The following is a 12307-nucleotide window of genomic DNA, read 5'->3' on the forward strand; positions in this document are numbered from 1 at the left end:
TGCAGACTTCATCTGGTGGTGAGTATGATTAGGGAATGTTGCAAACATACCATTATAAATTAAGTAGTAAAATGTTTCCAGACCTGGTATAAAGCCAAGAGGAGTGTAACACACACACACACACACACACACACACACACACACACACACACACACACACACACACACACACACACACACACACACACACACACACACACACACACACACACACACACACACACACACACACACACACACACACACACACACACACACACACACACACACACACACACACACAGCTGCTGGTTGTATTTATGATCAAGCTGGAACTTTACTTGACATCATTTTCACCTTGATTGAAATCCGTAATCCTTAGCCTAAATTCAATGGGGACCATATGCTGAATCCTAACATTAAACAGATACTGAGGAAAAAAAAGCAATGTGAAAATTAGAGCAATGTGGCCAAGATATACAGTATTTCAAAGATATTGTTAACATTGAGGGCCAAGAAATGCAAAACCAAGGCAAATGCAGCAGCATTGGAAAGAAAGAAAGAAAGAAAGAGAGAGAGAGAGAGAGAGAGATAGAGAGAGAGAGAGAGAGAATGAGTAAGAGAGAAAGAGAGAGCATGGAGAAAGACAAAGGCGAAGGGAGGGGAATGACATCTCCATATTAAGGCCTGTGTTGCCAGTGTCAGTTCTAATTTCTCAGTGCCTGCGGGGAACCGAATGCAATCCGTCAGCTCTGGTCTTATCTCCTTCCTCCTCCATTTTGAATCGAGGGCTCTGGCAAATCCCAAGGCAGGGGGCTGATGTGAGTGTAAGTGTGTGTGCGCGCGCTCGCTCGCTGTGTGTGTGTGCGTGTGTATGTGTGTGTGTGCGTGTGTGTGTGCGGAGTGGGCGGACGCTGGTGAATATTACTGGCAAATTGGTTTTAGATTAAAGGAGGTGGTGAAGGCATTGTGCGTTCCTCAGCTCTTTCCCAGGTGCACTTAATCTAATTTCATTAAAGAGATGAGGACGGATGATGATGACGGCCCGTGGTCGAAACATTAAGGCCGCCCATTTCAGCCCCTACCCCCCGCGCGTAACACACACTGTTAAGGTTGTCAGTGGCGGCCTGGCGGGTGGCCTGTTTGTTATTGAATATATGACCACTGCGGGAGAGCAATCTAGACCAGCCATTCCCAACCTGTGGACCGGGGCCCACTGCTGGGCAAAACACTAAGATTTGAATGGTAATATAGCATTAATGCTGCAGCTTTAACCTGCAGCTTTAACCCATGGGTTCCCTGCGCAGGTGCTGAATATGTAACCACTGAGCTAATAGAGCATGCCTGCTTGCTCAGGGGACAATTAAATGTCTAAAAGTAGATGAACAGGGAGACCAAATACAATCACCCCAAATTGTACACGTTATATTGTATTAACATACTCTACCATACAGATTGGACAAAATCCCTTATTTTGAAGAGCCAAAAACCACGACCGGATGTTACTTTTGTTACTTACACACTGTGTACACTCCCACTCAGCGATCACAAAGGATTACCGCGACCATTACAGTGTTGGCTATATGGGCCATGGAATAAACCTTGTTTTGACCAGAAATGCCATCTGGGACAAGGAATTGCACAGTCCATTGCTGTTGACAACATCACCTAGCAAGTGAGTAGCATTACGACTTGATCTATAACTGTAAAAGATCAATTGCCGTAGATCTACGGCAATGGCGCTAAGTGTAATACTAATTGTAATTGTCGTATACTGTACGCCTGTACGGCAAAGTCGCACAATGTGTTAATGCGGCAGCCGAGTTGTCAGATAGATGGGCCACAAACTCTTTCCAGATTTTCAAGAGTGCCATGATCCAGAAAAGGTTGGAACCACTGATATACAGTACACCATGTGGAGAGGGGAGATGGACTGCCTACCTGCATGCACACTTATTGCGGAACTATTAGTTTTTAGTGGTTATATGGCCCCGTTGTCACTGTTGCTTGTCTCATGACTCTACAGGTCATGAGACGAGTGTTAACCACTTTAACCCTGGTGGGACTATTTTGGGCATGTCAATATACAGTACATTAGGTGAAAGGTTTCCACACATTTCAGCTATTGTTACTATTCCTCTCACTACAAGTATACTGTAGTGCTGAAGTAGTTAAGATCTTCCTTCTCTGTCAGATATACATACGTATCATCCTCCTGCTATTTGCGACATGGACTGAGATGATAGGTAAAGAAAGATATAGACACAGTAACAGACGGAGAGAAAGTATAGTTGAAAACAATGAGAAAATAAAACAATGAGGGAGAAAGAATGTTAATGTTTGGTGTGCCGTGATTTTTTTCCCAGCCTAAAACATGATCATCAGGTATTATATAAGGAGGATGAATATTTTCAAATAGTTTACAGTATGAGTTAAAATGTCGTTTTTATGTGGAATAAGTATGCCTGGTTTGCCTGGTAGGTGGTGATGGGTGGTGATCCACCTGAACTGAAGCTGCGCCCAGCTGTTGTTGTATGATAAAGGGGGAGGGGATGATATTGTGATGTCACTATATCACAGTGTTTCAGCCTCCAGGAAGAAACCCTAAATACAAAGGGAATGCATCATTGCATATAACCACACCAAGGGGTCTAATGAAGTACTGTCACCTCATAAACACATGAAAAACTGGAAGAAATCACAGCACTCCATCTTTAAAAATAAACGGTTCAAGAGGGATGGCTGGTGGTGTTGTTCTCTAGTTTTTACACCCTGGCTGCATAGCTTTCTGCCGCCGGTGTGCGCTAGCTAGCTTCAGAAGACATGTCCCAAAACGATACATCTTCTGGGAGGATCCCCCTAACCCGATGAGCCACTACTGATAAGACGAGAGAGAAGCTGAAGCTGACACTACGGCGTGGTGATATGGCGTTCACTCCATGCTCGGAGGAGGGCGGGGAGGGGGTACGTGAGATAAGAGACGGGAGGAATTAATGTGTCAGTCAGAGAAGCCACATCGTTTTTCCTGGCAGATGAGCACGTCAGAGATGCGAAAGAAAGGAGGAAAGACGACGAGGTTGCTGGTTAGACGGATAGACAGGATGTGGTAATGGTCCCCTGGGCTGGGTCCCTATCACAAGACAGATAGGGTTTCTACCCTGAGTGACTGCCCGGCAAATAGGGCCAAATAGAATTAGCCGAACTAGGTGTCCTTTGCGTCGTGCTTGCACGCACGCGCACGTGACAGTGTGTACGTGTGTACGTGCGTGCGTGTGTGTGTGTGTGTTCGTCTGTGTGTGTGCGTGCGGTTTTCTGCGGTTATGGCAGGGGTAATATACCACACGCAAACACACAGTGTTATGGTTAAGGTCTGTGAGAGAGAGGGTTTTACTAGCACCCAACGGCAACGTCTCAGACACCGAGATGAGACAGTTACTATATTATTTGCTGGGGCAGAAAGAACAAGGAGGAAATTGGAGGAGCCGGCGAGGATGGCAGAGTGGGACGTAATGGAGCTAGGATGACACTTCAGGGAAAGTAGCTGAACAAACGCAGAAGGGATAAATCCCTCTTCTGCTCCAGCACCTCTCTCTTTCACTGTCTATCTCTGTCACTCATTCACTCTGTCACTCACTCCCCTCCATTAATGAAAGAAAATGACCATCTTGAGGTAGAGTACCTCCGAAATGCATGTCAGAAGTTGTCTGGCCTGCCGATAACATTGCAGGTGAGGCTAGGATCGGAAGTGGCTACAAAATGTACAAAATGTGCTGAACAAATACAATTTAAAAACAACCACTCCTTTCAGTCTGCTGTGGAATTTGGAACAGTTTGCAGCAGTTATTTTTTTGGATGAAACTGCAAAACTTCAAATGCAGGCTGAAAACTGTTTATTTTTTATTATTTAAATTGCTTTAGCCAAACTGCTCCACTTCAAATTAAATTACAGAATTTACCCATAACTTCATTAAGGCAATAAAAATAATTGCCATAATCAAATATGGAAACAAGTAGAAAGATGTATTTCGCATGGTGTGTCAAATTGTTCAATTGAGCCTAAACAGCATTCTCATGAGCCAAATAAAAATATCTAATTGAGACGTCATGTGAAGTAATTATATCAAACTTTGGCCTTGTGATATCTTGCCACATCAGATATGATCAGTGAACAAGCGTCACTATTCACAAACACATGAAAAATAGCCAACACGTGTTTTATATCTCCAACATATAAATAAATTATAATAAACTGACTGTCAAGTCCACAACATGCAAGAAGAGTCCAAATCCCTGGAATGGCATTCAGAGTAATGACTTTCATATCCAATAACTAGGAATCAAACAAATGTTTGTGTACACACAAACCTCTGTTGTGGAGCCAGCTTGTGGTTGGTCCCTTCATGGACAACAAATTTAGCGTGGCCACACCAAGTTTTGCTTCAGTAACAGTGGTGACAGAGGCAGCATTCTTCCTGTGATGGAATCCCTGAGTGTCTGGGGTTTTCCCTCAGGGTACAGTCATGGGTGAGGTTAGTCAAGGTCACTGCTACTCATTTATCAACCCCAACTGAACACTTCTTGTTGGTGAACTTCAGTAATGGCATAAAATCAGCCCAGAAAGTAAGGTTCCATTTAAACATCAAAATACCACAAATTTTTCCTACTCTGTGTCTGTGTCTCATAGGAAGGCTGTGGGCAGTTCAGAAACCCGTCCACCAGTGACATCATCAATGGTGAATCCAAGCTAATAGAAACGGCAGGCTTTCTTTTCCTGAAAAGTTGCAATGTAAAAGTTGAAGCCATCGTTCTCACGATAATAAAAATCGAAATATATTTTAAAACAAATCTTGTTTTAAAAAAAATCTGCCTAATGACGAACTTAATGACAGTCACCAGGTCCACCATCATCACCACAACCATACAGTTATGATACAGTTAAATTAGGGAGACCAGAAATCACTAGAAGTTGTGCTGCGAAAATCTCCATTACAAGATAGTGAATCTATTAAATTCTTTCCTGTAGTCATCTGGTTACCCTACAGCAGTGGTTCCCAAATGTTTTCATTTGAGATCCAAAATATGTTTTTTTTGTTATGTAACTCCGGGACCCAAACTTTGGAGATTATGAATTATATAACTTTAGCCCCATTTCAAAAATAGAGAAAATGTTGCATAACGGTACGTTTGAAAAAATATGATTTTTTTAAATTATGTTTTATTTCTCAAAAGACATTTTATATTTAGTCTGGAAACACTGGCCTACAGTGTGTGCAGCTTGTGAAGAAATTGTTAGCTTCAGTGCCTCATTACATGCTTCAGCAAATTAAGTGGCACTGCCATTATACTTGCCAAAGATTTAACTAATTAACTTTAATTGCCCATTCTAACAGGCACTGTTAAGTTTGTCTTGATTGATTGATTGATTGATTGAATATGTATTAACAGTTTGCAAAATTACAGTACATTTCAAGCACACCTCAATACAAAGACTGTTAACTGTGAGTGGACGACCCAATAAAGCATTACACTTGTTTACAAGAGGGTCCACCTTGTTCAATTCATCAAAACATTTAGAGACATACAAATAGACACTTCTATATTACTATATAGCCAAAGAACAGAACAGGAATTCATCATAAAGGAGGTAAAAAGGGAAAAGAAACATATAGTGAGGGGAAAAAGGGGTGGGGGGGGGGATTCCGATTTTACGGGGGCCAGTTTCGAATTGCAGCCGTCCGTAGGTGCACTTTGAGAGCGGTTTTGAAGGAGTCAAGGGATTCACATGTCTTAATGACTGTTGGTAGGGCGTTCCACATTTTGGTGGCATTGGAGCGAAAATAATGTAGTCCCTTGTTTGTGCCGAATCTGGGTTGCACATGGTTTGTTGTACTCCCTCTGGTGTTGTGGGTGTGGACTTCGTTAACATTTAGACAGGTACATGGGTATCTTGGTGTTGTATCGAATCTTATGGACCTTGTGATGTAATACACTGATACTCGTGTGGGTTCATATTGTACAGTCAGACATATGCATATGCAGACATAGACAAACCCTGTTATAGACAGACATAATGCAGTCAGACTCATACAGACAAACCCTGTTTAAGCCAGCTTGGCCTTTGAACACGTCATAAAAAAGTACAATGATAATCAAGCTATTAGCACTGAGTAAAAGACAAACATACGCCCATTTATTTGATCTCAAGCATGTTTTACAACGTGTTACTATCTTAAACGGGCTCACTTACAGTGAGCAAGCAGTAAGCTGCAAGCGCCCAGCCTGTTAGTATTATTCAAATACGGCTGTGTAACCGATTGCACCCTGGCGGCACACCTGCAAGCAATATCCTAATTAAGTTAATGTATGAAATCCCAGTGACAATGTGGGCGTTCAGGTGGCTGGTAATGTGATGTGAAAGGAGTCTTTGTTTTCATTGGAGCACGACAGGAGTAGTTGGCACCTGTGTGACAACTGGGCCTGGAAATTAATGGCGGTGAGTTAGATCTTGAGTGTGGGCAATTACAAATGACAGTGTTTGTCTTTCTCCACATGGAAACCAATTTTACACCGGCATGTTTATTTTTATTTTTTTGCCAATTATATTTAAAAAAAAATCCAACTTTTGTTGACAGCTACAGTAGCTTGTATATATGGTGTTTCCACCCTCTTGTTTTTCTTCTTTTCTTAGACATTTATATTGGATATGTTTTCACTACTCTCATGTTGCTTATGGTAATAGGTGTTATAAATGAAAACAGCCTGCATTGATGTAGTCTGACAAAGATGGACTTTTATTCAACTACATGAGCATAGCACACTTTTTGTACGTTTGGCGGTTGCAATGACTTGATTGAATTGCAATTTCATTATAAAGACTGACTTTCAAACTTGTATTCGTTTTGTGTTGTACCCTGTCTGCAAATTGATCTGGTTGATTGATTGAAATGAGACTGTGGATCATGAAAGCCTTTCCTTTTTCTAAAGCATTTTAGATTAGATATTTTCTTCTGTACAGGAAAAACAAACATACCTTTGGGGCTCAATTTGCTTGCCAATCAAACGTTATGACAAAATCGGCATAGTATTTCACATAACAGGTGAAATACCTGTCATTCCTTCCTTCCTTTGTCCTTTCCTTTCTGTACATTGTCTTCTTTTCCCATCATTCCCTCTCTTTCCCTCCCCCTCCTAGTCTATACTCTCTCCCTTCCTTTCTTCTGTCTTTACTTCATCAGGGTGATGCCTGGCATCCGTATGGTGACTGACAGGTCTGTTCCCTCTCTCCCCGTCATGTCAACGAGCACAGCAGCCTCTATTCCTCCTCGCTTCAATGAAGAGATAAAAGCCTGTTGACTTGCCTGGCTCCAGTTAATGCAAATTGAGGCCCACTATCAATGTATTATTTATAGGGAGCGAGCCGCAGACATTTCCACAGAACTGGTAGCTAAGCTTACAGGAGATTAGGCATGCTATCGCATTCATTTACCAGGGAGTAATTGCTAAACTGCAGGGGAATTAGGCTGTGCCAGGCCTCCCCATAGGCGCTTCATCTTGTAACTGCGTGGCTGCCATCAGTGAGCTGCCTCCTCATAAACATAAGCATGCAAGAATCAGATTGGTACTACTCATATACAAACTGTCAAACTGACTGGAGTATGGATCAAAACACATGACATTGCAACAGATGACATTATACGGTACTACGATATTTGGTGTTCAGTTTAACCACTTAAACCCTATACTGCACTTTGTTGACCAGGGTTCTCCAGGAGTACATTTGGTCCCAGCTTGTACTAGATCTGCTATTCTTTTCCAAATGTTTGGCTATTTTCACCAAATGCTACTGTTATAACATGCGACCCAGCATAGGGATGCTAGGATTTATTTGGTTAACTCGACAGACAGTATTTAGTCTATAGGTGCAAACTATGCAGGTGATTTATTTCATCTGACATCCAGATATAAATAAAGTGTGATTAAGCATGTGGTAGCCTATTAGTTTCCTTCCAACAATCTAGATTGGAAGGAAACTGTTTAACCACTGACTGTATACTTACTGACAAATAGTGAAACTAGCTGATCTACAAGCCGATATACGGTAGGTCATATAGAAGCTGTGACCTACAGTACAGTAGTCTAATCTACATGCGGTGGAAGTGTGTTATCTTCTGACCTCCGTTGTAATGGCGGTGAGTCATTTGATCTCTATCTATGATGACAAACAATCATCCACATGCGGTCTAATGCAGCGGTCTAAACTAGAAAAGTGCACTTCTTGGAACACAGATCTTCACAGGTCGGGTTTCCTACCCAGGGCTATTGGGTAGATTTTGTACGAGAGATGGCAGTGGGGGATTCCAATTTGGGTATGATTGTTTAATTTTGAGTAACTTGCGTTGCATTCATGAAATATTGCGTTTTTTTGTTGTTGTTGCAAAAGATGTAGCGTATGTGGTCCATTCAAAACTCATAAGGAAAAAACTAGGGATGTGCCGATGAGACATTTTGGCCGATATCGATATCCGATATAATGAGGGGCCTAAATAATATATTTTAAGCTTTTTATCAAGAATTGATCAATGTCACCATGGTCCACATACTGTAAAGTGTACACTGTACAAACAAATAAAAATAAATAAAAACGTTTTTTTTCTTTTTTTCAAAAGGGCACATTGCCAAAAGGGCAGGGGGTGCTCTAGCACCCCCTAGTGTCTATCTGTGCACGCCACTGAATTGCTGTTATGGCCGATAACCGATATTACCAATGTCGATATGATCTCCTTCTGTATTGAAACATTATAATAATTTTGTCCATTCTGAAAAATACATGTAACAGGGTATCTGCACTGCAGGCTTAGGCAAGTCAGATTTAACTTAAATAGCTTGTAGATCTGTTCAAGCTGTTACTTTGGGCTTGTTTATCTGTAAAGACGGACCGATTAATGAATCGGTCTGATTGATTAATCGAACCGATGCCGATTAATCTAAAAACAACTCAAATCGGCCGATATCGATGTGTTTGCTGATTCATCTCCCATCACTAGAAAAAACTGTTGAGCAGTAGAGATAATAATAATAATAATAGCTCAGATTTATATAGCGCTTTTCTGAATACCCAAAGCGCTTTACAGGGAACACTAAGAACAGACTTTATTAAGAGAAAAAAGACAAAATAAAACATAACAGATACAGGGTTAAAAAGATAAAAGGATAAGCAAGACGTCAACTGGGGAAAGCTATTTTGAAGAGGTGGGTTTTGAGTGAGGTTTTGAAAGAGGGGAGAGAGGGAGCAGCTCTGAGGTGGTTGGGGAGTTCATTCCAGAGTTTGGGGGCCGAAACGTAGAAGGCCCTGTCACCCCAGGTGCGGTACTTGGCCTTGCGGACCTTCAGGAGGTTGGCTTCACTGGACCTGGTGATGCTCCGATCACGTTTTTGGGGGCAGATACCGATCACCGATTTTTTATTAATTGGCTGATACCGATACCGATATATATATATATATATATATATATTTACTTTACGTATAAAAAAAACCTGGCAACCCGCGCCCCGCGGTCGTTTTCCGCTAACCTGAGCGGGGCTCCCTAGCCTGCTGGAGGGGCTCCCATCATAACATGCACCTCCGAGAGGGAAAAAAAGGAAAATAAATGCAGCCTTGAGCCTACCAATGTTGTGGTCTTGTGGAGCTTGATCACATCCTCCTCCTTTCCCCAATCCCAATAAATCCAAAAGTATTGTGAATACTTCCACATCCTAATTACTAAAAGATAAACTATCAGTCTTCCATCATAACATGCACCTCTGAGAGGAAAGAAAAGGAAAATAAATGCAGCCTTGAGCCTACCAATGTTGTGGTCTTGTGGAGCTTGATCACATCCTCCTTCTTTCCCCAATCCCAATAAATCCAAAAGTATTGTGAATACTTCCACATCCTAATTACTAAAAGATAAACTATCAGTCTTCCATCATAACATGCACCTCTGAGAGGAAAGAAAAGGAAAATAAATGCAGCCTTGAGCCTACCAATGTTGTGGTCTTGTGGAGCTTGATCACATCCTCCTTCTTTCCCCAATCCCAATAAATCCAAAAGTATTGTGAATACTTCCACATCCTAATTACTAAAAGATAAACTATCAGTCTTCCATCATAACATGCACCTCTGAGAGGAAAGAAAAGGAAAATAAATGCAGCCTTGAGCCTACCAATGTTGTGGTCTTGTGGAGCTTGATCACATCCTCCTTTCCCCAATCCCAATAAATCAAAAAGTATTGTGAATACTTCCACATCCTAATTACTAAAAGATAAACTATCAGTCTTCTCCAAAATCTGTCAATCTTTGTCAACTCAGCACGTGTTGACAACGGCATTGTAAACAGAAACAGAAGCTGTGTGTGTGTCACACCAAAAGTGGTGACCTATAGAATCCTGTACATTAGAATCATCACACAATCCTCACCCCTACACAGCTGTCATTAATTAATGGTCTTGATTGCCTATGCGTTCAAGTTATATAGGGTGAAAACCGTAATACTACTAAAATAAAACAACAAAGAAAATAACTGCATTGAGAAGAGAAAACCCCCTGTGAACAGTTTTCTTCGTCACGTTTCCTGCTCAGTGTAAAATGTAAATAACCAATGGTGGACTGTCGAGGCTACTCTTCTTTTCTTTCTACTAACAACACAATGCCTGTCTCTCTGCTGCTTCCTAGTTGAGTGGTGAAACATTTGTTATTCAACAACTGTATATGGTGACGGTTAGAATAAACAAGAGGAAAGAGCTAGTCTTACCTTGTCGTCAATGTCACTCTCGCTGTCACACTGCAAGACAGAGAGAGAGAGAGAGAGAGATGGGTAAACATAAAGAATTATTCATTGGGCCCCCCTATAGTAGCTCATAATCAGTGCAGTTGTTGTTTTTGTGTGCAACCTCCCCTTCAGTGACAGCTTTGAGCATGGGAAACGGTGCGGGCGGTAGGGGGTTTCTGGAGGTTGGCAGCCTGAGGATTCTTTTTTTTAAAGGTTCAAAAACAGTGCATGGCACTCTCAACAGCAGAATTCTGGTGTTTTTTCCACGTGAGTTCTAAAGAACCTGTTCAAACACTCACATTCACACAAACCTCGTCATTTAGCCCTTTTATTGTGCTGTAAAAATTGTCTGCTTTATCCCTCAAGAACGCACAGTGCTGTGGCTTTGCAAAACACTCAAACCCATCATGCCCATTAAGTATTGTATTTCAAATGGTTTGTGAAGGACTGAACTTTAATTTTCACAGCAGCGCTACAGGTACAGAGGAAGTGAAGGAATAATACTGTGTGAATGAACAAGGATGTGATGTGAATGTAATTATACTGCGATTATAGGCAGTACCCCAGGGTGGCCACCAGGGGTCAAATGGAGAGGAAAATGAAAGAAAAAACTAAATAATAGAAATAAATATACGGTATGTATATATTTTTTTACTCATTTTCATTTAAATTCAAATTAAAATCCTAAAATGATGTGCCAGTAACTATACTTTCAACCTGCCATTCCTATTTTGGGCATGTCAATTTTGTTGAAACATTTTCAAAACATTTCAGCAATAACGCAAATAGCTTGGAAGTAATTTCTCAATGGGGGGTCTGCAGCTAATTGCAATGCCTAATTGGGGATGAAACTGGAAAAATGTGATTTAGGGTAAAAATAAGAGAAACCTATGCCACATTAAGACAAGCAAATCCCTTGACTCCTTCAAAACCACTCTCAAAGGGCACATACGGACGGCTGCAATTCGAAAATCGGAATTCCCCCTCCCACCCCTTTTCCCCTCACTGTATATGTTTCTTTTCCCTTTTTACCTCCTTTTATGAATTCCTGTTCTGTTCTTTGGCTATATAGAAGTGTCTATTTGTACGTCTCTAAATGTTTTGATGAATTGAACAAGGTGGACCCTGTAATGCTTTATTGGGTCGTCCACTCACAGTTAACAGTCTTTGTATTGAGTTGTGCTTGAAATGTACTGTAATTCTGCAAACTGTTAATAAATATTTCAATCAATCAATCAATCCGCACCCAACACACAACCATCACTAAGCCCTAGCTCCTACAGTGTCCTTCGTGGCTTTTTTGTGGCTGACGAACAAATGTTCATAGACAGTGAAACACACACACACACACACGCGCGCGCACACACACCCACACACACACACACACACACACACACACACACACACGCGCACACACACCCACACACACACGGGAGGGAGGGAGCGGTACAAAGTCACCCCCACCCCCGGCCAGTATGGAAACTGCCTTCAATCTGTCAATTAAGTCTCTGTGGCAACAT

General features: G+C 41.5%; 1 protein-coding gene across 7 annotated transcripts in view; it reads right to left on the reverse strand.

The window, feature by feature from the left end:
- fbrsl1 (fibrosin-like 1) overlaps window positions 1-12307 on the reverse strand; it is a 400645-nt gene that overhangs the window by 122285 nt on the left and 266053 nt on the right. For all 7 annotated transcript variants that reach the window (XM_080766465.1, XM_080766464.1, XM_080766467.1 and 4 more), the window contains exon 5: window positions 10770-10799. In XM_080766465.1, the coding sequence (XP_080622591.1) occupies window positions 10770-10799 (30 nt within the window). The remainder of the gene's footprint in view (window positions 1-10769; window positions 10800-12307) is intronic.

The sequence above is a fragment of the Protomyctophum bolini genome (assembly GCF_963924005.1).
Source record: "Protomyctophum bolini genome assembly, chromosome: 6".
Taxonomy (NCBI): domain Eukaryota; kingdom Metazoa; phylum Chordata; class Actinopteri; order Myctophiformes; family Myctophidae; genus Protomyctophum; species Protomyctophum bolini.